Source organism: Liolophura sinensis, chromosome 9, assembly GCF_032854445.1.
Source record: "Liolophura sinensis isolate JHLJ2023 chromosome 9, CUHK_Ljap_v2, whole genome shotgun sequence".
NCBI classification, from domain to species: Eukaryota; Metazoa; Mollusca; class Polyplacophora; order Chitonida; family Chitonidae; genus Liolophura; species Liolophura sinensis.
Window position 1 is genome coordinate 9,251,677 of NC_088303.1, and position 27,130 is coordinate 9,278,806.

A 27,130-nucleotide genomic window follows, 5' to 3' on the forward strand; every position below is an offset into this window, starting at 1 on the left:
TTTTGATATTTATTTATTTGTTTGGTGTTTTACATCGTAGTCAAAATATTTCTCTTATACAACACCAGGCAAGCAGTATGGTGGGAGTAAACCGAGCAAAGCCCTGGGGAAACCCACAACCATTCACAGGTGGCTGGAAGACCTTCCCACGGAAAGGAAGCCAGCATTAGCCGGACTTGAATTCACAACGACAGCATTGGTGAGAGGCTAACGGCACGCTTAACAACTCGGTCACTGAGTTGTGCTTTTGCCTTTTTTCATTAGGTTGTTGTTGAGAAATAAAGTAGCTGTGACAGATCTAAACCTATAATTTATATACGTTCCGAGGCTTGTGCTGGTTGGTTTCCCATATCATGGGTGTCTTGCTCTACTCTGCCCTGTTTTTTACATGGCATGTGCTGTTGAAAGTCAAGTTCTGCCGCGAGGCGTTGTTTAGTTAAGGATCAACATGTACATGTGGCTGACTCTATAAGAAATCAATATGGTAATAATCAATGTGGTAGATATAAAGGCAAGTTGACCAGTGTTATAATGATAATAGCAGTGATTTTTTTAGAAATGATAATTTGACCAATATTTTCACGATTTAACTCCAATATCAATTAATAGTGCATGCTTTTGGTATATGTCAAAAATCACCAACTTACCAATATTTTGGTGTTTTATTGAACTTTTATGTTACATATTTTATTTATGGACAAACAAGAGAATGATAGTATAATAGCCTTATCACGCCTCCATGAAGAAAGTATAAAAATCCAGGTCTCGGTGCATGAGCCATATCGGTCCTTTACATTACACTCAGTCGATAACTGGATATGTCAGATCTGCGGATTGAGACCAGTGACCAATCATTTCCAACGGAAACATCAACACAAAAGAACAAATAGCTGAGCAGTTAAATAAAGTGGTAACTCTCGAGGGCATGGTACAAAAGAGAAGTGCTTGTACTCATAGTTAGAAATAAAACGTACATGTATCTAATATAGTTAAAAAAAAACAACGCCTTTTGGAGGACACGGAGACGAGTGCCTAAAAATAGAGGAATGCGAAACTGGCTTCAACTGGCAAAACTTGGTAACAAGAGTCAAATGGGCATACAATAAAACCTCTACGATAAGCGAAAGTAATCTGTGCAATTAAAATGTTGTATACACAGCTGATTTTAACTGGGCCGGCACCACTTCTACCATACACAGAGGCGGTATAATAGTTTGCACTATATAATGACTATGTATGTACAAAAACGTATCGTATCACAGATGTCGTATAGGTATATTGATGTCCTTTTGAAAAAATCAAGTGGACACACCTAACATTGTGTTAAGCTTAAAAGATCGCCGATTTATTATCTGTGGCATGGTTTAATCGCTTAGCAGTCTCAAACGTTGGACAATCTCAAGCGCCGGACAATCCCAAGCGCCGGACAATCTCAAGCGCCGGACAATCCAGCAGTTTTAGGCGCCGAGCAGTTTTAAGATGATCTTCTCAAGACCCAGGAAAGGCGATTCAAACAGCACCGACAAAATGAAGGCGGAAGCGTAGGCAATGGACAGATGTCCAAGGTAAAAATACACCTGCAATCAGAAAACAAACTTACACAAACCATTGTGTTAGACTGAGATTATTGTTCCATGCCATTCATGAACTCGGACATTGGTTGCTATAGACGAGGCGCAGACATACTAGTATAAAAATAAACTTCGTTCGATGACTTAGCCATTTTCCCTGAACGCAGACGTTTCTCTTTTGTCTTTTTATAGACTGACTATATGTCGGAAACCAAACAAGGAATCATAAATCACTTACGTCATTGTTTTGATAACTTTATGTTGTTGATTAATTTATGTTTGAACTTATTATTACAACTGCTTCGTTAGCAAACTTCATTCTATGCTTGCTGGGATTCGTACAGACTGTGTTTGGAAGCACGGATTGTTTTCATTTTAGAAGAGAGTGTTAATCATTTGCTGTTCCAATAACGACGTCATTATGGAACGTATATTTTTTGCTGATCATCTAATAAATATAAGAATAATATGTATAGAGATGTTTTGTTTGTTGCTTTGTTTTCGTACATCGATGGAAGAATTCAGTCTTATATAACACATGCAAAAAGTGTTTTTGTTTTGTTTTTACAGGATAAGGCATGTTCAGTAGTCAAGATTTTCGTCCATGACAATTTTATAAGAAAACATTATAAAAATTATACTGGGCGATAAACCTTAACCCCCGGCCTTAACGTGTGTCTTTACGACAAACTCGAGAATCCATCCAGACAGTTGGATGGCAAACTAAGCACATTCGCAAAACATCAAGGCTGGTTTTTCATCCTAATGATTTTGCTTGAATGTAATGGAAGTCTAGTCTAGAGTATGTGCTTCTAGTTCAAATTTTGCCTCGTATTACCCCGGTGCTTCATAGTTAATCCCGCTCGTGTCATAACAGCTTTCATAACAGCTTTCATAACGCTCGTGTAGTCACTCAGGTAAATAAGAGCACTCCTGCGGTGCATGTGCACGACTTACCATGACGTAGTCACTCAGGTAAATAAGAGCACTCCTGCGGTGCATGTGAACGACTTACCATGACGTAGTCCTCAGGTAAATAAGAGCTCTCCTGCGGTGCATGTGCACGACTTACCATGACGTAGTCACTCAGGTAAATAAGGGCACTGCTGCAGTGCATGTGCACGACTTACCATGACGTAGTCACTCAGGTAAATAAGAGCACTCCTGCGGTACATGTGCACGACTTACCATGACGTAGTCACTCAGGTAAATAAGAGCACTCCTGCGGTACATGTGCACGACTTACCATGACGTAGTCACTCAGGTAAATAAGAGCACTCCTGCGGTACATGTACATGAACATGATCACTGGGTGGATCAGGTAGGCGGCATAGGTGAGGCGTGCCAGCGGGATGAGGCCTTTCCAAGACAGGATACTGTTAATGTATCCTGTAAACATATGAGGCATTCACTAAGTATTCGCACACACTAAATACACTAATTGTAGAGCTTATTCTTCCACAAGATCAAATGTATCTCACTCCCACCCAGCATACACGACGGTGGCATGTAAGATTATAGTCGGATAGGAACGCTTCCAAGCACATCTATTCCAGACTGGTTCCTCTGTTTACACGTGCAGCACATGTAGACTGTAAACTCTTTGACATATGATTTCTGTACATAGAATTTAAATTTAACAACCAACACTGAATTCTGTTAGTTTCCACCATATCAGGCGTCACAACCTTATCTCCTCGCATAGAATTCGTTTACTTTCCATCATTTCAGGCGTCGCAACTTATCTCCTGACAATGCATTCCGTTATTTTCATCACATCAGGCGTCACCAGCATATCTCCTGACACTGAATTCTGTTACCTTCCATCAGATCAGGCGTCACAAAACTTATTTCATGACATTAAATTAAACTACTTTCTATAATATCATGTGTCACAAATTTATCTATTGACATTAAATATGATAAAAAATGTACAGGATAAGGATTCGAACCAGAGCAAGGACGACAGTATGATGAATGACAAATGGTCACACGTAATCCGTGACAATTTACCTCAGTTTGAGTTCTTTTACTCCATTTCTTTCCAGCTTATCATGCGTCATTGGTTCATCTCTTGACATTGAATTTCGTTATATTGCGATATAAAATCCTTAAGAGACTTATCTCTTTGCACTGAATTCCGTAACTTTCCAGTAAATTTTGCTAGTTAATCACTATCACTAGTTAATCTCCTGACATTGATTTCCACTACATACATGTGCCAGTGTAAGAGAAAATGTGTAAAGTTGTAACTTTACAACGCACATGTGTCATGCGTCGCTGACTCATCTTCTCACACTGACATCCGTAACTTTACAACACACATGTACCATGCGTCGCTGACTCCTCTTCTCACACTGACTTCCGTAACTTTAAAACATACATGTACCATGCGTCGCTGACTCATCTTCACACACTGACTTCCGTAACTTTACAAGACACATGTACCATGCGTTGCTGACCGATCTTCTGACACTGACATCCGTAACTTTACAACACACATGTACCATGCGTCGCTGACTTATCTTCTGACACTGACTTCTTTAACTTTAAAACATACGTGTACCATGCGTCGCTGACTTATCTTCTGACACTGACTTCCGTAACTTTACAAGACACATGTACCATGCGTCGCTGACTTATCTTCTGACACTGACTTCCGTAACTTTGCAAGACACATGTGCCATGCGTCGCTGACCGATTTTCTGACACTGACTTCCGTAACTTTACAACACACATGTACCATATATCGCTGACTTATCTTCTGACTCTGATTTCCATAACTTCACAGGCATACGGGTATATGTATGGCTTAATTCTCCTCTGACACTGATTCCCTTAATTTTATAACATACCATTCGCCACAGATTTTTGTCTTGAAATTGGCTGATCTCTTGTCGGACATATGGTGTTCCCTTTTATGTAAAAGTAATTCCTTTAATAAGCGACACTGATACGACTTTCAGAGTGACAGACTTACCTCCCCTACCGGTATGGCAGGCGTATATCACCCAAGACACACATGCTGCGAAGGCTGGTCGTGAGAGGCTCTCATAGGCCGTGCGGACTGGCTGAGACCAGGGTTGTCCACCTTCTTGTAGCTCTGTGTACCCGCAATAGACGAGGAAAAGCCCGACTGTGAGGGCGATTACCCATCCAAGTGTAGCCCATATCTGTGGATTGATCATCAGGACAACATGTTATAGCGCTATACAATTATTAGATACAGAACTAAGAACTCAGGCTAGAAAACAAACTAATCTCTTCTTACTTAAATGGAAATGAAACAGATCCAATTATGGAATATCCCAGAAATACTTGATCACAATCCTCCGATGTTCCTAAAGTCAGCAGGGGTTATGGAGTGGTGTTTTTATTAATGGATCAACATATGCCGTTTAATCAGTCGATTCAGTCGACTTGCCTGATTTAATTTTATAACTACTATTCTAGGTAGGGTTAACATGAATACGTTTCCAGGGTTACTATCAGAACAAGATACATGGAAAGTGCACAAAATTCACATCCTTCTGTATTTGTGTAGACACCAGTCCTGTCTTTGCGGCACATAAATATTTCGGATGTCGTGTCGACGGATGCATCATTGAGAGTGATCTCCCTTACTTTAGCTTGCGAGGACAAGGGCTATATGTATCTAATGAACCAATCAAACTCAACAACTGCGAATATCAGGAAAAATAACCGTGTAAATAGCCGTGTTAAGAAGGGATTCCTTTCATGATGTCGTCGGGTTGTATGTCGACTCCAGTAACACACAGAAATATCTTTGTCATTCCTGGATTCAAAAATGACATTGCAGAGAGACTAAGAGTAAGAAACATTATCACGCTCAGCCATATTTTGCACTCACTACGGATAGCTTCCTCTGTCCTCGCTTGTACATGATAAAAGCCAGTAGAAGGCCAATGGCGTACGCTCCGACTCGGCACCACGGCTTCACGTATATGTCGTTGTAGTAGTTAGGTTTGCCTGGTGCTACCGTCTTTCTGTAAAGAAAATATGAATAAGAAATGTACAAAACAACTGTAGTGAAAATAAACCCCTTTTTTGTGCAGAATACACTTTTGTAACATAGTAGTGCAAAAGTCCCGACTGTCACAACATACCCATGAAGTCGGTGAACTGCATGCTGTCCGCAGCATGTCATGCACTCAGACGTTTTCTGGCTCAGGATTCAGTTGTTCGAAAGTGTGTTAGTTAAAGGTGGTATTAAGTCATTTTTTATATTTAAAGCTTTAGCCAGACTCAGCAGTGAATGCAGTTCTCCAAAGTCAAAGTATAACAGCAGTTTTAGGTCATATTTAATATTCTGGTACACACTTTTTTTAGGCTAAGTACAAAACTGAAGACTTGCCTTGAAGTTAAATCTAGTATGAAGCCTTAAACCACGTTTGAGCAAGTTAAAAGCCTAAAAAGTCATGTGCTCAAACTAAGAAACCAGTCAGAATTCAGTTATATCATCATCTTAAACCGGTTTGTTCTAATCGAAACGGTTTAATCGTTCTACAAGCAGAATGTCCACTGTGGAAGAGCCAAGACGTGGTTCTTCCAAAGCATGAGATTGTGGGCATTAATTCTCGTAATCGCCACCGCGTGGGTGATGAAAAATACCTTAATTTGAGAACAGTGTGATGAAATTTCCATATAATACATGGGGCCGACCACTTTGCAATTTCCTATAGTTATTTTCCATGTTTCCTATAGTTATATAAGCCTAAGCAGAAACATTTTAACTACGTGGTGACGTCCAACCCGATGGGCTTCAGTCCCACAAGGTAAGTTGATATGTTTCGCGGATTCATTCTTTCATACTCACATATTCTACACTCCAATCATTATTCATTTATTCATACTTATATACCCCAGTTATTAAATAATTCATTCATACTCACATATTTTAAACCCTAGTCATTAAATAATTCATTCATACATGTACTCACATATTCAACATGTTGCCAGCACCTCTGTTTTCAATTATGGCTGTGGATGTTATACTGGCTGCTACCAACAGTGAGGTCAAGATCACTCCGACAACGGGAAAACTATATACGAAGATAAATTACCAAGTATAAAGCGATTATCAACAGACACGGAAAAACTATGCAAGCACGATATGTAAGAGTGAGTGAGTGAGTGAAAGTTTTAACGTCGCTTTCAACAATATTTCAGTTTTATCGCGACAATAAAACGTCAAGTAGTCGATCTACTACGGATACTTCATTTACTATTCAGTCAAAAAAGGACACCAGAAGTCACATAACAAACACAGAGGGTAGTTTAAAATCACAGCTTTCCTGCCATACCAATGGTAGAGAGAAAATCAAAAATAGTATCACTTTCTACAGAATTGAAAAGTTCTGAAAGAGAGCTCACGTGATAAAAGGAATCTCGTACAGGAGCAAAGTCGCCACAGTCAAGCAATATGTGCTTGACTGTGAACCGTTGATCACAAGCAAAGCAATGAGGAGCATCTTCTCCTTTCAACAAATACCCATGCGTAGCACGTGTGTGACCGATACGACACCTCCTCAAAATGCAAGAGCGGAGACGACGTCGTGAAAGGGAAGGTGCTGGACCAACAAACTGACGAATATCATGCAGTTTGTTGGTTGTCTGGTCATCCCATTGAGCCTGAAACAAGCGCTTGATATAGGAGCAAATAAGTGAACGCAAGTCCGAATATGGAACGTCAGTTTGGGTAGTAACGGAATGCAAAGCCGCCTTCGCGGCTTCATCTGCAGCAGTATTCCCAGGGATACCCATATGCCCGGGCACCCAACAAAAGACAATGATAAAATCTTCATTAAGTCGTTTAAAACATCTCCCTGATAGACTGAATGTCTGGATGTACACGCGCGAACTAGCCCGAATTACCTGGAGGCAGGAAAGGGAGTCAGAGCAGATGAGAAATCTGCTACCTCCTAGCTCTGGAATGGACCGAAGTGCGCACAAAATTGCCTTGGCTTCCGCAGTAAATACAGAACAGGAATTTGGAAACCGAGTTGAAATGGTTCTGGGCCCAAGGACAGCGGCAGAAGCCACGCCATCATCATCCTTGGAACCGTCAGTGAATATGCGGTGATAAAATTGATACTTTGAACACATATTACTAAACTCCTGCTGGTATACTAAAGGGTTGGTGGAAGATTTCTTCAGGGCGGAGAGCGAGGTATCAACCTGAGGCTCAGGACATAACCACGGTGGATCTTCCTGGATGCGTATGGGGGTGATAGTATCCAGCCCAAGTCCAGCTGCTTGCACATGTTCCTGGATGCGGACACCCAGTATAGGAACAATGGATGGCTTCTGAGCATATAAGTCTTCAAATTCCGGATGGAAGACACAATCAAAGGCTGGGTTGGATGGATTGGCTCTAAGCTTGGTGATATACTGTAAGGATAGTTTAGTTCTTCGAAGCTCCAGGGGAGGCTCGTTTGCCTCAACATACAGACTCTCCACAGGAGAGGTACGGAAAGCACCTAAGCACAACCGTAGGGCGATGCACCGTAGGGTGATGTACAGTATTGAGTCTCTTCAATTGGGAGCGAGACGCACCTCCATAAACACCGCAGGCATAGTCTAGCTTAGAACGAATCAGTGCTCGATAGAGCTGAAGTAGGGTTTCATGATCCCCTCCCCATCGAGCACTAGAGGCAACCTTCAAAATATCAAGCGCCTTTAGGCATCTGGCTCTAAGATAATTAATGTGAGATTTAAATGTAAGGTGCTTATCGAAGATCACCCCGAGGAATTTTGCCTATGGCACAACCTTGATGGGGGACCCATCTAAAAATACCTTGGGGTCTTCATGGGGGAAGTACTTCCGACAAAAGTGTACACAGTTAGTCTTCGACTTGGAGAACTTAAATCCGTTCTCCAGTGCTCAGGCATGGATTTGTTAAGGCAAATCTGCAGCTGTCTCTCAATAGTGTGCATACCTTTGCCTCGACAAGAGATACCAAGATCGTCCACAAAAAGGGACGCATTCATACTAGGAGATAAAACTCTGGCAAGGCTATTAATCTTAATGCTAAAGAGAGTAACTGATAAAATGCTGCCTTGAGGAACCCCCTGATCTTGTTCAAAGTAGTCAGATAGGGTAGCCCCAATCCGAACTTGGAAGTGACGATGGTCTAAGAATTTACGAATAAAGTCAGGAAGCCGACCTCTAAGTCCAAATCCATGCATATCTTTCATAATGCCATATTTCCAAGAAGTGTCATATGCCTTTTCCAGATCAAAAAAGACAGATACGACATGGTCACGATTAACGATACCGTTCTTAATAAAGCATTCTAGACGAACAAGGTGATCAACAGTACTGCGATTCTTTCGAAATCCACATTGAATGTCGCTTATCAACTCATTAGTCTCCAAAAACCAAACCAAGCGATCGTTAATCATCCTCTCCATAGTCTTGCATACACAACTGGATAAGGAAATAGGACGATAGTTATTTGGATCGGTAGAATCCTTTCCGGGCTTTGGGATGGGGACAATAATAGCGTTTTGCCATGAGGCAGGAAAATTCCCGGAAATCCAAATGGTATTAAAAATTCCAAGAAACACCCCCAAGGAAGATTTTGGAAGGTGTCGTAAAAGCTGATAGTGGATATCATCTGGCCCTGGAATTGAGTCATGGGCCTTGCTCAGGGATGCGGATAGTTCATGTAGAGAAAATGTAGCATTATAAGATTCTTCATTTGAGGATGTAATATCAAGAGGACTTGCCTCGGTCCGTTCCTTTTTACGCTGGAACTGAAGCAAGTAATTATCTGAAGACGAATGGTGCGCAAAAGAAGCGCCAAACCCATTGGCTATGTCAAGTTTTTCTGTCAAAGAATTATTCCCGTCTTTAAGATGATTGACAGTGACATTGGATCCCTTGCCTTTGATGCGTTGGATCATATTCCAGACTTTTGACATAGGGGTACGATGATTAATCTTAGAAACATAACGTTTCCAAGTCACGTTTGGACTGTTTGATAGTCCTACGGGCTTCAGCTCGAGTACGCCTAATATCGTCTAAATTACCGGGAGATGGTCTACATCAGTACGCGCGCTCAGCACGTTTCCTGAAACGCCTAGCTCGTTTACAGCCCTCCGTGAACCACGGTTTCTTAATATGGGGAACCGCACAAGATTTCGGGATACATTTGGAGGCTACATCGATTAGCTGATCCGAGAATTGCTGGATAGGATCAACTGCATCAAGAAAAAGGTCGCTAGTAAGTGTTTCACCACACAGAACAGCAAAGCGAGGCCAGTCTGCTTTATCACAATGAAAGCGTGGAAGGGAGGAAGATACCGGCTCCTCAAGGGTAAGTATGGTGGGGAAGTGGTCGCTTCTGTACAGATCATCATGGACGCTCCAGCTGAATTCCGATCTTAGCCCTGCATCAGCCAGAGCTAAATCAAGGACCGAATAAATGCCCTTTGCAGGATGAAGGTAAGTATGTGTGCCATCATTTAAGACGCATAGAGAGTTATTAGATATAAAATCCTCCAATACAGAGCCCTTCTGATTACGTTTAGAGTCACCCCAGAGAACACTATGGGCATTAAAGTCACCCAAAAGAAGACACGGTTTAGGTAATTGATCATATAAATTTTGCAGCTCTTGTTGGTGAAGAGTAGAAGAAGGTGGTATATAAATAGAACAGATTGTTAATACTATACCCAGTGTGATACGCACCGCCACCGCCTGCAAATCGGTGTTCAGTGCCATTCTATGGTGTACTACACCCTGCCTAATCAAAAGAGAAGAACCCCCTGGTGCCTTTCCATTCGTAGACGTGGCAACAGCGTGATGAGATACATAACCTCGACATTGATAACTAGGATCAGTCATCAGAGTTTCCTGCAAGCTAAAAGCTATAGGATTGAGGTCTTGAGCTAACATCTGGAGGTCTGCGAGGTTACACCTCAATCCTCTACAGTTCCACTGTATGTTCTTTGTAGTAGCCATTATTAATATTTATTTATTCTTTTTCTTTTTTCTGGACTTCTTATACATCGCTGCCCTACGCTCAGCAAAATCCTCCTGTGACAACGTTATAAACTTCTTCTGCTTTTTAATCTTGTCAATTTTAGAGTCTCGTCGCAATGTGCGATAATACGACCCCAGGGATGTTGAGACGGGTACCAAGACCTCACCCTTGCCATTGGTATAGGCAGGCAAGTCTTCGGGTGCATCCAATTCCGAAAGAGATTCCTCCATATTGGATTCTCCACCAGCCCTAGACATATCAGATTGCTGAGAGCTTCCCTGAGGATCAAGGCAATCTGCTATATCTCTAGTGTCTAACTGTGACATTGGTGACGGGTCAGGGCTGAACGTGCTACCCCATAAGGACGGGCTCTTACCAAGTGCACCTTTGGAGGCCGTCACGCCACTGGATTGCGTCTCCTTAATGCAGGATGGCGTAGTATTCGAAATTTCTGACGATCTAGGGGGTGAGGAGGTATTCCAGATTTGACTCATACTGACAACCCACTCCGGGCTATTTGACGTCTGAGATGCCTCGCAAAGGCTCTGGGGCCCACCTACTACTGGCGATTCGCTTAACTTCCTGACCTTATTTGTAGCATCAATGCGCTTATTTCGAATCTTTTTGCTGGAGGATATGGAGTTAGTGACAACTTGCCACTCTCCAGCTTCCTCGTTGTCAGCAGTAGAGTTATCCAAAGTCCCTTTATTTTGTTGACTGGAAGGAACAGACTCGGCAGAAACCCCAATTTCCATATCATCCCCATGTCCCTCACTATAATTACCATCATCATCTCCTCGACCTTCATTCTCATCTTTATTGTCACCTTCAACTTCATAAACATTACTATCTTTATCATCATCATCATCATTATCATTGCAATCGTTATCGTCATTATCGCCATTGTCATTTTCATCGCTCAACGGGCAGTCCTTTTGAAAGTGGCCTGCCTGTTAACACTTGAGGCATTTATCGTTTAAAGGACAGTCGGCCTTGAAATGTTCTGCGCTATCACAGATGTGACAGGCACGGACCTGACCTCTGTACTACAAAGGAATTCTAAAATTCCCAACCGAAATTGATTGTGGAATGATCTCGGTCACACCACTCATGTAAATACGGCGCAAACCATTCTCAAGTGACCTATCAAAAAGGTAATGTTCCCGGCTGACGTGATGGACCGTGAATGAGAAGCCGCTAGTCAACAGCTGTTCCTTCACAGCGTAGCCACTGTAACATTCCAGACATCTCTAGAGACATTGATTAGTCCCTTTAAGACTTTAGGCCCACTCCCCACTAAGTCCTTTAGCCGATTGTATACTTCAACCGGTTGTACACCTCCCTGTATTACAAGCTTAAGGCTTAAGTGTCTATTTACTCGCCCTGCCCACAACATTGTGGGCCAGGGCGAGAACTACTACCCTAAAGAGAGGACCACAACTATGCGTTTGGAACAGTGTGGATGCTGAGCGCAAAATAGATACGATATTACAAAGTGGAAATGCACTTAACTATGTACAGGTTATTTACAGAGAGGCTAGTGAATACGTCCTGCCTCTAAGAGCGACAGAACGTAATGTCGTACCACCTTCAGACTGGGTGACCACTAAACAAAAGCTGAGAGCACAAAGGCTAGTTCCACAGCCAGCCAGGGACTCACGATATATAATCATAACACCATGCTAATTACATGAGGAAGTACGAAAAGAGGCACCCAAGATAGGCCACTCTCTTGAAGAAATAATACGTGGTGAAAGTATTGAACGATTTAAGTAACATGTGTGACTGGGACATGTTTTTTTTTACCTTTTCTTAGGTATGGATAAACCAAAAGCAAGTTAAGATGGGATTTGAAGTACGTAGCAAAACATTTTAAAACCTTTACAGCAAGTCGGCATTTGCAGTGAATTAAACTTTGTTATATTTTCTACAATAATAGTGGCATTCATTTAGCTTCTCTTTGACATAAAAGAGACGATTTTGTCAGAGAGCCAATTCACCGTGAATAGTACGGTCTACCTATTCACGGGCTTGAAACTATACAAAAGAGCTTCGGAGAAGAAAAACTATTTTCCCCAAACTGTTGAAGAATGTACTTGCCAACTGTTAGTGTTCCTTTCATGTTACATGTATCTCAGCTGACGAGAAACCATGTCCAAACATGTCGTAATTGATGAGAACATCATACTACTCACAAATACAGGGCCAGAATGAAGACTGGTGAGATGATGTAGAACTGCATGTCGTTAGCCAGGTACCATGTCCATCCCATACACTAAAACACACAATACATGTACACATACTTACATATGCTGTTTTATAGGGAATCCACAAGACGTCGCAACTAAATAACATATCAAAATGCCATTCACTGGCGGTATATATATTGTACGTCTTACAGCATGCATGAGGCCGAAATTTTGTTGATAAAAACCCTGATTAACATTGTGTTAAAACGAGGACGGCTTTATTCTTGCGTCATCAACCATGGCACAATACAATTGTCAAAGGTCAATGAAAGTTACAGTTATAGTCCATTCAACCAAAGTTTCGACTCAAGATGATTTACAACAAAAAGCAGAAGACTCCATTCTTTGCTATATGTATGTCTAAGGCATGTGAAGTAGATATCAACACACTTATACAGCCATTAAGCTAGGGTAGTTTTCATTGTTTAGGCCAGGATTGTTTGTGTTCAGGACATTTGCATGCACTTGTGCAGCTTAGAATCCTTCTTTTACAGATTTCCAAATATCTGCATAATTTCCTGCTTGTAAATAAGGGCACCGTGTTTTAACATTTTTCAGCGTGATTATGTTTTCCCGCTAAAACTGCATTAACTCATCTAGTACAGGGCAGTTTGCACCTCCAACTGAGATACATGGTGTAGAATTTCCGTCCTGTATTTGACGATGTCGTGAGACTTGAGTGACTGACGAACGGCAATGTTATCTACATAAGCGTTTGTGGAAGTTGTAAGGCTCGACCTAAGACGGTGTATATGTCATTGGTTTCAATCAAACCATTCCAAGAGTTTATCTTCTTTTGGACGATACCGAGTGCGACCGACTCAAATTAAAAATGGGAGTTAGCAAAAGTTTGGATTGCTGGCGATGTAACAGGTACATTTGCGTTAATTGTGACGTTATGGTCTGTATTATTCATGAGGTGATATGAAGTAAGAATTACTGAAAGATTACAGGAATCATGTTTTTGTAGAGCTTCGACATGTTGAGGACAACACAAGCGAAAGAGTTGATTTCCAGGTTAGTAAATGGAAGAGTACAGATCGGTATAAACGTCAAATCTAATCAGCTATACATGCATATATACATTTATTATCAATATAACATCAACCTGTCTAAAAAAGCTTATACGCATCGTTAGAATACAGTCTCATTGACCCTTATCATTTTACTTATTTATTTTAATGCACAAGACCTTAGACACTAAATCAATAAATGAATATATTTCACTGACCCACTGCATCGGTTGGTCATTATATTTTCTCTGACCAATATATAACCCCTCTCTTCACTGACAGTTAATATGATACATTTAACCAGTGGTCATTATAGATAAACGCACCTTTATGATTATTCTACTACTTAACGTAATAATACATGTACTAACTCTTCTTCACAATGTACTAACTCTTCTTCACAATGTACTAACTCTTCTTCACAATGGGAACATCCTGGAAAAATCATATGAAGTATGTAATTGATTTCATATTACATTTTTTGCTACTTTTACTAGTTTATGTGAACATAAAAATAAATAATAAACACATTAAGTGTTCTTCCATCAATAACATTTCGAACCAAACTAAGTGAAGAATACTGGTATAATGCAGACCGTTAATGTTACTTTTGGGCATCATTGTCTCTGTTCGGTATAGCGTAGAATTTGCTGTCTACATGTACGTGTAGGCCTACTGATCTAGTACCCTCCAGGCCTTGGTCAAGCATATCCAACTTTCCTGATCTCTTCCTGTGGCCAAAGTCAATAACTTGCTTAAACAAAAGGATGATATTACTAAAAGGAATAGATTATTTACAATCAAAAAGCGTAAATTTTGGAAAATGTCCGTGTTGTTAAATTGCTGTTAAACCACACGTTATAACATATAATATTACATCTATTTATTACTAAATGTAAAGCATGTTTGACCCATTTGATGTGTTAGTATTCATACCACTGCTATAGTTCTTGAATTAGGTATAAATCTAGCCCCGTGGTACTTAACAGCCACTAGTACATGAATAAATGTCTGTTTCTATATAATAAGCTACCACTGTAAATCTCCTTTATACTACAAATTATTATGATTAAAATCTTTTTAACTGTCAACTCAAGTTTGCTATGGTACGAATGTTATCGCAATCCTTCTGACTCATAGTCCATTTATCACTTGGTATTGACATGTAGCTCATCTTTTCCTGCTTAATCAGCTGGGGTTTTCAATGGCTGCCACCTGTTTATAAACACATAGCATTGCCCGCATTACTGCTTTACCTGGGTCAAACCACCTGGATTAAACCTATATCTGAAGAGAGGCTATTTATATGTTAACATATCGGAGTGGTGTCAAGATCAATGCTGATCAATGATAACGGGGTGGGCACGCGACTCCAGTCACTAGCTGCACAGCAATATATATTGGGTACAAAGTTTAAAGGCAAATAAGTTTTCGACCTAAGAAGGATTTTTTCGTGGACAGGTACATTAGTATGTCCAAGGTCACATTTTTTATGTTTCCGTCAACACATACGGCAGGGTTTTATTGAGTATTGCTCTTCAGAGATGTCCACATAGTTTCGTGAATAAGATTGAGTGTGTTTTGACTTGAGTTAAACGCCCGCGCAAGCGAATGAATTCTATATGTGTTGCATCTAGTAGGGAAAATCCAAAGTATAATAAAATACTTGTAAATCACAAATAAATAAATATATGATATATACTCGCTACACAGTTGACGAACGGAGGCCATTGCGGGCGACATTGTAAGACACTGACGGCCTATTCACAGTGGCGTCAAGCACTGGAAGATGTCACACGCAGAAGTCGCTATAATGATGGAGAGGTTAGACAGGGTTCATTCCTGAGTCCGGTCATACCCAACATTTTACGTTTAACGATACTAATATCTCCTCCGTTATACCGGTCACCATGAGTCCGAAAACATGAGAGATAAACTCACTATATCCACGTGTAAACTTTGCATATGGACTGATATACTCACCATGTCGTCGACGCGCACCAGGTTGTTGATGTAGAGAAGGTTTGTCCACCAGTTTGTCTTGCAGTTCTCTGCGTTAGACATGTCTCTAGGCAGCAGCGGGCCGAAGATAACGTACTTGTGTAATCCCGTGAACATCATAATTACAATCATGTATATCGGTGTCAGCCTAACAGAAACAAGGGAAAAGGCAACAACTACGTAAATCGGTGTCAGCCTAACAGAAACAAGAGCAAAGGCAACAACCATGTAAATCAGAGTCAGTCTAACAGAAACAAGGGAAAAGTCAACAACTACGTAAATCGGAGTCAGTCTAACAGAAACAAGAGCAAAGGCAACAACCATGTAAATCAGAGTCAGTCTAACAGAAACAAGGGAAAAGTCAACAACTACGTAAATCGGAGTCAGTCTAACAGAAACAAGGGAGAAGGCAACAACCATGTAAATAGTAGTCAGTCTAACAGAAACAAGAGCAAAGGCAACAACCACGTAAATCGGAGTCAGCCTAACAGAAACGAGGGAAAAGGCAATAACCACGTAAATCGGAGTCAGTCTAAGAGAAACAAGGGAAAAGGCAACAATGATCATGTAACTCGGAGTCAGCCAAAAAGAAAAAAGGGAAAACGCACAAGCAATCATATAATTCGGGGTTATCCTAAAACAAGGGAAAGGCAACAACAATCATGTAAATCAGAGGCAGTCTATGGAAACAAGGGAACGAGGAACAGCAATCATGTAAATCGGAAACAGCTAAAGGGAAAAGTGTGGCGGTGGTACATTAGAACCCCAACAGAATATAATACGGAACAGTTTCGTTTGAACAATCAACTAAAATGCATATATGGCAGTGTTGTAATTAGGTAATCTTGGGCATCCTGTAAGCCCCAACCACGTTAACAAGCTCACGTATGAAAAATCAAGAGGAAACTTTGGTTCACTGAATACGCCACTAAAGGAAGTACAAGTACATGGAAAGTACTTTGTGTAATGAAAGTTACACAAAGCAGCAAAAAGTGCGTACGAATCCTTGTACATTTATATCAAATTAGTATGCGGAGTTTTTTAATGGAACTACGAAATCTGGTGCAGACGAACACTGTGCAGGCGAACCTTGTATCCTTTAGAACTATATGAATCCAGGTCTTCTAAAGTCTGCATTCCTTACCTCCAAAACCTGTGTACGTAAAAGACTACCATCTTTGCGCATGTCACTCTACCCTTTCGCTTATCGATGTCTTTGAAGAATAGATACGCCACCAGAAACCCACTGAAAAAGCACGAAAAAATGACAGTCGGCATAAGATTTTTTTTGCCTCAAATCTGGTCGTGTGCCAATATGTGCGATGTACATATGTTCACTGTTTATAAGATGGCATCTTAGGCTACATAATTGCGTTTCAAAAAAGGATTTCATCTTCAGTATATTCAGGTGCTGTAGAGATGCATTTCCTAGGAGGAACCGAGTACAAACGAGCAAATATTTGTTACTTATTGTCAGAAAATAATCAGAGGTAAGCCTGACAGATGTTCCCAACGTTGTCACCTCATTTGATGCTTTATACATTCAGAAAGCCGGGAAGTTAGTGGAACTCGGTCCTTTCGATTGTGTTGTTGACCTTGTCTTATAAAGTTGAACATGACACATAACAGGGGTTTCGCAAACCTGACGTAATTCTGAATTAATGTCCTCGTTGGCCTTGAATTAGAAAGACCCTAACCTTCAGAGAGGTAAAGAAGCAGCTAGTGCATCAGCCATAGGACAGCTTGCAAACTTGGTTACCTTCTGTTTAGTCTCTTCACAAATCATTTTTTGATATTGTTTCCTTGCTATCAGTAGCTTCTGTTCATTAAATGAATAACTTAGAATCCACCCTGCTATCGTTTTCGAGACAGCGACACTAATATTTTACATGGTCATCTTAGTTCTCAGTGTAAGCTCAAGGATTTGATACTTGATTTGCATTATCGTGCATCTGAATGGTCACAGTTCCACACGGAAAACACAAAGTATCAATTTTTTCTGTTATTGTTGATTTCTATTGTCCTACAAAGGCTCAGATAAGCTTTTTGTAGGAATTTGTGGCCTAAAGGTTAAAATAAATTTACCTATATATATTTAAGGGCTGGGAAGTTCCTAAGACATTAGGAAAATCTCACCAGGAAAGCCAACAAAACATCACAAGGGTGGTGATATCTGACACGAAGCTACACCCAGGATCACAAATGGTTAGGTGAGTTCTCCGGACGATGCTGGATGTGGCCGACACGAACCTAGCAACTCAGCCACGTTCCGATGATAGCCCACTTGTTATATTTGTATTAATTGCAACGATATGATCTTCATAATTTAAAGGTGTTGAATTATTGAACAGTAATTTTAAGATCATGTGACACCTGTTCTGTGGTGAACAGCTTTGACACTTTCAGGACAGTAGAGCGGACAGCACCGAGTTCCATAACGGTAAATGTAAAAGAACACATCTGTAATCTTTTGGAAGCCGGGAAGAATATTTATTTATTTATTTGATTGGCGTTTCACGCCGCACTCAAGAATATTTTACTTATGCGACGGCGGCCAGCATTATGGTGGGAGGAAACTCGGGAGCTCGGGGGAATCGGGAAGAATAAGTGAAGGGAGAAAAGATTGGTGTATTTATTTAATTGGTAAGATTTGCTCACCAGAACACTGAAAACTTGTGCACTGAAAGTCTTCTCTGACCGCTGAGGATGTGCCAATTGAGAAAGTCTCACCTGAACACGAAGACTGTGTCAAATGAGAAAGTCTCAATTGAGCACTGAGAAAATCTCACCTGAGCACGAAGAACGTGTCCACTGAGAAAGTCCCGTATACTAGCGGCATGAAGGTGAATCGCTGGAGGTAGCCAGGAGCGTCGATCATGTTTTCTACAAAAGTCATGTATCAGATACAATAAAACAACATATTAAATATCATAAACATCTGCACTGATAACATTTGAATATTGCAGACCAGATTCTGGTTATCCAGCACAAAGAATGCGCCTTGGAAACATGTTGCCACTTTGTCTGCTAATGCAAATGTCTGGTTATCCAGCACAAAGAACATATTCTGGTAACATGTTGCCACTACTCATAGGTTATCCGTCACAAAGAACACATATTTACTAAACGAAACTTCACGCCACCGTTTATTCGGATGCTAGTCATCCTGTGGTTTGTGCCACAGCTAGGTTTCAACGGTGTGTTAACAGACATTGCCATAGTAAGATATGTAATGTTTTATAAAATATAATAATATAATATATTATATATTATTTACATATATAATATTTTATATCATGTTTGTCGTGGACTTCACACCTGACGATTTCTTTAGATAAATGACCCCTTTGGACTGTAATCTCAAATGAAAAAAAAATACAGCCTAAGAAACAAAGCTACACAAGCGTACCTGCCGTCTGGTTTTCCGAAATAGAGAATACACCGTAGTAGAAAGTGTGACAGAGGATGACCCAGGCCATACTCAGGTAACGAATGCCGTTCAAACATGTAATCGAGCCCTTAGGGTGTGTGGCAGCCAAGATTTTTGGGACATTTGACAGAAGTGAAAAGCTTAGCCACAATTTCACGGCCAGACTCTCTGAAAGTAAAAGAACACATGGTTGTTTATTCAACTACAAGCACAGATTTTTTTTGACGTATTTTTACGTTTATGTACGTATTCAGCCTATGGACGTTTAAGGAAGCATAACCCCAAATACATCTTGGCTATTTTGGCCATGCGACCATACTGATCAAGATTGGCCACGAAAGCTTCTATGGCTTGCCAATAAATATTAATTTGACATGCTATATGTACTTATTTATTTGACTGGTGTTTTGCTCAAGAAAATTTCCCTTATATGACAGCTGTCAGGTTTAGCAAAGCGGAGTGCTCTAAGTAAGCCATCGATGGTCGCCAAAGGTATCTTTTGACTTAAAGCCTCTGACAAGAGGGAGAGAGAGGGGGGAAGGGGAGGGAGAAAGCTCGTTTCGAGCACCGGACTTTCATGTTCAAGTGCCAGTGCCCTAAACACATGCGCCAGCGAGACCGCAGCATATAGTTCATGCTGTTCAAATTGACTGAACATGCACGTACAGGTAAATGGGTGCTACATAGTTTTCAGTTGAACCTACTCATTTGGACTAAGTAGTTACACCTTTAAACAAAGTAATAGTTCTATTTTCCAAATTTTACCTCGTAACGTACTGTAAATGCCTGTATTACCAACAGAAGTTTTAAAGGAAGCCAATGAATATATGGGAAAATGGTTTCACTTCTCACCTAAATCGTCGAAAGGAATAGGAAAATTGGTTTTCAATGAAAATGGTGTTTTTACCTCTCTTCCTTGGAGCCGCCTTGACGGTGTGCGCCTCTGCCATCATAACATCGTCATTAGTCGATCCAGGCGCAATGTTGCTTATCTCGTTTTCCATTGAAAATGAGGTTTGAACCACTCCATTGTGGTTTTCCTCTACAGGACCTGATCCGTTAACACGGAGATTATGGCCGGCCTTTTCAGAAACATACCCTCCATTTGTGTGACCAATATCGGTTGAACGTGCTCCAGTAGTCTTTGAAGAAATGGCCCCGTTGCTTGATGGCGAAAGAGTCGCATTCCGCGGCTTAACAATGATTTCAACCAATGTTCCGATGGCAGTTAATGCTAAAAGAATACTAAGTATTACTCTGAAAACAAAAGTATTTGGCACACTACAGCACATTAAATACAAACAAATCGTTCTTTAACTCAAAACAGCGGGGCTAAAAAGAAACATTTAACTCTCTGATTTCCATACCCCATATGGCGTTTATATTTAAAAAAAGATTCGCTATACAGATTAAACATATACCGAAGTGTGACAACCGTTGATATAAATAGTAAAGGAGACTAACATTGCTGCTATTGCGGAGCCATCCTGGGAAAGGTTTGCATCATTGCCACAGAACACGTCCCGTACACTGATGTCAATTTGGGACATAAATCCTGCCAAGAAAAAACAATTTGTATCTTAATGACTATTTAGTCCTTCCTACCGTTATGAATAAAACCATATACATATATGATTGGCTTTGGTTTTCTGATAAATACAATTTATGTCTTGGTCTCTTCATACTTTGTCATTATAAGTAAATTGATGTACTAAATTTAACTGTTAGTGTGAAAATTGACTGCTATGAGTTAATTACGTGTAGGTTATGCTTTTGGCATTGCCAGAGTTTTCTCGTGAACAGAATGTCATAAATTACGTATGACGTTGACGTTGATGATGACGTTGACACACCAGAGTTTTCTTGTGAACAGTATTTTATGAATTAAGTTAATGATGACGTTGACACAACAGAGTTTTCTCGTGAACGGTATGTTATGAATTAAGTTAATGATGACGTGGACACATCAGAGTTTTCTCGTGAATAGTATGTTATGAAATAAGTTAATGATGACGTGGACACATCAGAGTTTTCTCGTGAATAGTATGTTATGAATTAAGTTAATGATGACGTTGACATATCAGAGTCTTCTCGTGAACGGTATGCTATGACTTAAGTTAATGATGACGTTGACACATCAGAGTTTTCTCGTGAACGGTATGCTATGAATTAAGTTAATGATGACGCTGACACACCAGAGTTTTCTGGTGAACAGCATGTTATGAACTAAGTAAATGATGACGCTGACACATCAGAGTTTTCTCGTGAACGGTATGTTATGAATTAAGTAAATGATGACGCTGACACACCAGAGTTTTCTCGTGAACGGTATGGTATGAGTTAAGGAAATGATGGTTTTGACAAACCAGAGTTTTCTCGTGACAAACTTTATATGAGGTAAGGAAATTATGTTGCTTACATACCAGAGGTAAGCATGGCCTTCACGTCGGATCCGGCACAGGTGTTAGGCAGACACAGGCCCCAGGAGAGCCGGACGGGGATCCCATGGGTGTCCTAAAGACAAAGACGAGGCATGTAAATCGCAATAAACTATGTGTAACGTACATGTAACTGGACAGGGTCAAGATATCATCGCTTTAAATTTATTAAGCAGTCATACACGAAAGATTTTACCATGTGGCGATGTATCACATTTTACCATGTGGCGATGTATCACATTTTTACCATTTGGTGATGTATCACATTTTGTATCACATTTGATCATTTGGTGATGTATCATATATGATGATGTTTCTTTACCTGTTATCTCCAGATGGCTCGTGAACGGCTGATGTCTGACCATCTGACCAGTACTATTTTGCATAAATCAGTATTGGACAAATGAAAAGAAAAGTTGATATAAATACCAATGTGCTTTGAGATCTGTGATTTTGAGTGTACCTGGGTTTTAATATTGCATCAACTATAGACCTACTGAGTGTAAACCCCTCACAATACTTTATATTGGTTATCTGTTGTAGCGAGCAATAAAGAATCATCCAAGACAGGTTAAATTGTGTTGTTTAAGCCGTATAAGTGTTAAACAAGCAGCTTATACTAACTGAGATATACAGAAATAAATGGACTTTGAAGGTATCGTATCCTATTGAGAAATGGTCTTACCACGCCGAGACTGGTAACAAAAGACTTGGGAAGGTCAACAGTTAGACGACAATAATGGCCTTTAAATCGCTCATAGTCCACTCCCACCTTGTCCCGCCGACGAATGATAGTCTGGGTGTCCCGAACACTGACGGACAAACACTGGTCATAGTTGCCTACCATGTACAGGTTACCTTTCAGGATTCCAGCACCAGGTTTGCCTGTGGCATCAAGCACTAAAGACGAAAAGTAATACTTTAAAAAGGTTTCAAAGTGAAAATATTTTGTCCACAAGACTGATAATAAAGCAGTAAAATAAAAGATGCCAAACCGGGAAGGCGTAAGTAGAATTTCACATCGAAAAGATCTGTTTTAGTCAAAGTGAAATAATTAATTTATCACGCTGTGATTTTGCAGCAGCTAAAATACACAGTGAGAAAATTACAACAGTCATCAATATCAAATGGGCGTATAAACCGATACAGCGATGACACCAGGTTACAGATATGGGCGTTCCGCTTTGTGTCACACCATGTGTCACCTACGCGTTTTTGGGAGAGCATACATCAACTTTCAGTGTAGGAAAAAAATCCCAAGTACTGGTAAGTAAGCTTGGAACATAGTATCCTTATAATGCTCGTGGGAACCTAGGATAGACCTGTTGTGTCTGAGTGGTGATGTCATTTTTTACAACGTCATAATAACTTAGGCATTCCTCCTGTCCTACCTACTTCTTCAATGTAAATAAAAGATATCATTTGTGTGCAGGACGCTGGTAATTCAGATTTAATGTGAAGTACACTCTCCAAGTATGAACAATGCTAACCATATGTCACGTAATCATGACCGGTAGGCCTGCCATAAAATCGGTAATGGTTGTTGTTTATGGATGGAGGAAAGTGAGAAGGGAGCGGAGAATCGCCAATCATTCGAGAAGTAGATTCAAAAGGGCGATCTCACTGCCCTAGAGCTAATCGTCTTGTCCACTAATTGCGGATTTAGTGTCAGGCTCTAAATACAATGGCATTTAGAGTATAACATTTTGGTTTTGTTTATATCTAAAAAGCAACACCAAAAACAATGATTATTCCCCCGGTCTCATTCATCGTGCTGAGCGCTAAACAGTGGGAATTTCTAAAGTCTTTTGGTATGACAGGACCCGAGCTTGATCCTGTATCTCCCGACTTCGAGGCGGATGCTCTGGCCATTAGGCCACTGAAGCGATCAGAAAATTCTTGGTGTTAAACAAAAGGTCAGTGAAATAAACAAATCACCAACAAGCGACAGTTTGCCTGCTATGTCTCTGTCACTTAAGGACGTGATCATTACAAATATATGGTAACATCGGTAGAGCGTGTTGCGCAACACTACGACAAGAGCATTTACCATGCTTACCTGTCTCTTTACTGTAAGTTGTCCATGGACGTTAAGCAGGTAGCTGACTAAGGCCTTTATTACAAGTGTTGCCTCCCATCAGGTTACTAAGCGGTGTATTACAAGTGCTGCCTGTCATCATCTTACTAAGGTGTCTATTACAATTGCTGCCTGTCATCAGCTCATTAAGGTGTCTATTACAAGTGCTGCCTGTCATCAGCTCACTAAGGTGTCTAGTACAAGTGCTGCCTCTCATCAGCTTAATAAGGTGTCTATTACAATTGCTGCCTCTCATCAGCTTAATAAGGTGTCTATTACAATTGCTGCCTCTCATCATCTTAATAAGGTGTCTATTACAAGTGCTACCTGTCATCAGCTTACTAAGGTGTCTAATACAAGTGCTGCCTGTCATCAGCTTAATAAGGTGTCTATTACAATTGCTACCTGTCACCAGCTTACTACGGTGTCTATTACAATTGTTGCCTGTCATCAACTTACTATATTTCTGTATCTTACTACATATACTCGCAATACAAAAAGTTTATCGGAATTGCACACCAAGCATAATATACAGGTTGTTTGTAGGCCTACGCGTAAAAGGGGATATTTTAAGAATGTATCAAATGTTATTGTAAATGAAGGCAAATGTATTTACCTAAGCATTAGTTGCGCATTGAATATGACAACTACGGTTTCTGTGAGTTATTGGAATTTTGGGCAGAAAGAGAAAGTTTATTACAAATGAAAGCAGAATAGACTGGCATGCATCGTCTGCATTTTGAAACAGTCTTCAAATGTTTGGAGTAATGTTTGGGAAATACTGCCGTAACAAAATATCTCCACAAGACCATTGTTTTGGACGAATGTCTATCAGTAAATGTGGTACATTTTTAGCTAAAAAATTGCGACTTTTCACAAGTTTACAACATTTTTGGGGGTTAATTACAAATTTAGGGAGAAATTCAACTTTGGAATTTGATTTGTATTTTTACATGAACATGCTATGGCTTACATCAGTTAAAACTGATTCAACCTGGGTATTAAAATTATCTGGAGCTGATACTAATTGTTAATGGCTCATATATATATATATATATATATATATATATATATATATATATATATATATATATATATATATATATATATATATATATATATGTATATATATATCTTGAATTGTGAAATATGAAATGGTGGGCTACACGAAAATCTGTAGAAGGCAGTAAGTAAGTTCAAGAGTCAGAACTGTTCAGATTAATTCACCAGGATATGTTTTTATATTTCTTGGAGCGGTAGATATAGGGTCAGTATGGGGCGGGTACCTTAAAAGAGGAGTGAGTGAGTGCTTGGGGTTTAACGTCGTACTCAACAATTTTTCAGTCATATGACGACGAAGGAATCATTAGGGTGCATGTACGTGTAATGTGCCTCCTTGTTGCAGGACGGATTTCCACCACTCTTTTATTTAGTGCTGCTTCACTGAGACGACTTACCGAAGGCAAGTAAGCCACCCCGCCCGAGCCATTATACTGATACGGGTCAACCAGTCGTTGCACTATCCCCTTCATGCTGAACGCCAAGCGAGGAAGTTACAACTTCCTTTTTTAAAGTCTTAGGTGTGTGTGACTCGATCAAGGATTGATCCTGGATCCACCGGTCCCGAAGGGGGACGCTCTACCAACTGTGCTATCCGGGCCGGTCCTTAAAAGAGGAAGTTGTAACTTCCTTGCTTGGCGTTCAGCATTAAGGGATACTGCGACGACTCGTTGACCCGTATCAGTATAATGGCTGGGGCGGCTTACTTGCCTTCGGTAAGGCTTCTCAATGAAGCAGCACTAGACAAAAGATCGGTGGAAATCCGTCCTGCAACAAGGAGGCAAATTACAGGCACTCCAAGGACTCCGTCGTCGTCATATGACTGAAACATTGTTTCGTACCATGCTAAACCCCTAGCACTCACTCACTCTTTATATTTCCACTCACAATTTCTACATGAAGTTTCTTTATCCATCTCTAAATACTTTCCAATTACTCATTTTTAACAATCAATTCCACGCAGCGGTTAAGACTTAATGCTCTAGACGAGCTGACGTCAATATATATTGAATAAAACAAACACTTACTTTGTAAAGCCCATGATTTGCCAGACAACAAGGCCTGGTATGCCATAGTAATATCATTCACACAATGTTTATTGATTGGTATAACAGTCTTCTCCGGGTTTTGAACTCCTGGAAGTGCGTTTACTTTGCTTATGATTTCCTCCGGATGCAGTTGAATGAGGATTGTGGAGAGCAGCTGTCCAACATTTCGCGGATCGATCCCGGTTAAGTTCATTTTTCGAATTTGTCCCATTACGATCCTGTCCAGTGCTTGGAAGAATGGATTCTTCACTATTGCTGGAACGGTGTCCAGAGTGAAATTCAGCAACAGGCTTTCTATTGTGAATCTAATCGAAGGTGTCTGAGGGTAAAGACCAAACTTCCGCAACAATCCGTAGAATTCCAACAAAACTTCTGACCAGTCTACCTGAAAAAACACAGCTTCCACAACTGGTCCTAAATGAGACGTGTCCACTCCGGTTAAATTAACGGCCATAACGTGTTTGCTGATGATGTCTTCCGTGGACCTGACTAAAGGGTTGATTAAAATACTTGGTAGTGTACCAAGGGTGAAGTTCAGAAGAACCATCTTTAATCTCGTTTGTAGAGAAGGATGACTTGGGTATATGTTGTCTTGTTTTGCTATAACGTATAAGTCATTTACGAAAGTCTTCCATGGAAACCTAATTAGAAGAGCCTTAATCACGTCGGCTGCGTTGTTGTTATCAACGCCTGTCAAACTGATCTTACTGATATGGCCAGTGATGTCGTCGATGACTTGATGTGTCAGAGTGGAATTTAGAACTCTGGGAAAATCCACCAGCAACAGAGTCCAGAACTCATTCGTTAATTGTGGAAGTAGCGGGTTGTTAGAAATACCGACTTGGCGAAAATATGGCTGGATAGCTTCCCAAAGAGGCATAAACTTCTGAACGAAAGCAGGATTGTCTTTTAAAAACTGCAATGCCAGTTGTATTCTGGGAGGAAGGGTTGGTGTCGATGCCAGAGCGGGTGGGGCTGCATATAGCGTTGTAACGTCACTGGCGCCCGACACGCTGACAGGCAGTGGTTGTCGGTTTCGATAGAAGGAAACAGCTGAACTTTTACCAAACACTGAAGACTGAGCTGTGCCATGGCCACACGAGGATATGGCTAGTACACCAATAACTATTAGTGTCATTGCAGGTGCCATTGTCGGCTGCTTGAGAGACGTGAGCGATGTTCGAAATCCCTTGCTCAGATGACACTTGTTGAGCACCTGTTAAGCGTCTGAA

At 40.5% G+C, this 27,130-nt stretch overlaps 1 protein-coding gene across 1 annotated transcript; it reads right to left on the reverse strand.

The window, feature by feature from the left end:
- LOC135475281 (O-acyltransferase like protein-like) lies at positions 1-27,130 on the reverse strand. Its single transcript, XM_064755118.1, has 15 exons — positions 25,878-27,130; positions 22,399-22,613; positions 21,699-21,789; positions 20,740-20,830; positions 20,183-20,532; positions 19,255-19,443; positions 18,635-18,728; positions 16,990-17,091; positions 15,828-15,993; positions 12,778-12,857; positions 6,533-6,634; positions 5,443-5,578; positions 4,552-4,744; positions 2,818-2,960; positions 1-1,577 (listed from the first exon to the last, which is right to left on the reverse strand). The coding sequence occupies exons 1-15, from the start codon at positions 27,046-27,048 to the stop codon at positions 1,458-1,460; spliced, it is 3,243 nt and encodes a 1,080-aa protein (XP_064611188.1). The 5' UTR covers positions 27,049-27,130; the 3' UTR covers positions 1-1,457.

Coding starts and splice junctions, on each gene's coding strand:
- LOC135475281 (XM_064755118.1), bottom strand. CDS start 27,048: ATGGCACCTGCAATGACACTAATAGTTATTGGTGTACTAGCCATATCC. Junction 20,533..20,739: donor GGCTCCGCAATAGCAGCAAT/GTTAGTCTCCTT, acceptor TTTTGTTTTCAG/AGTAATACTTAGTATTCTTT. Junction 1,578..2,817: donor ACCTGAGTGACTACGTCATG/GTAAGTCGTGCA, acceptor TTCTGATTGCAG/GTGTATTTTTACCTTGGACA.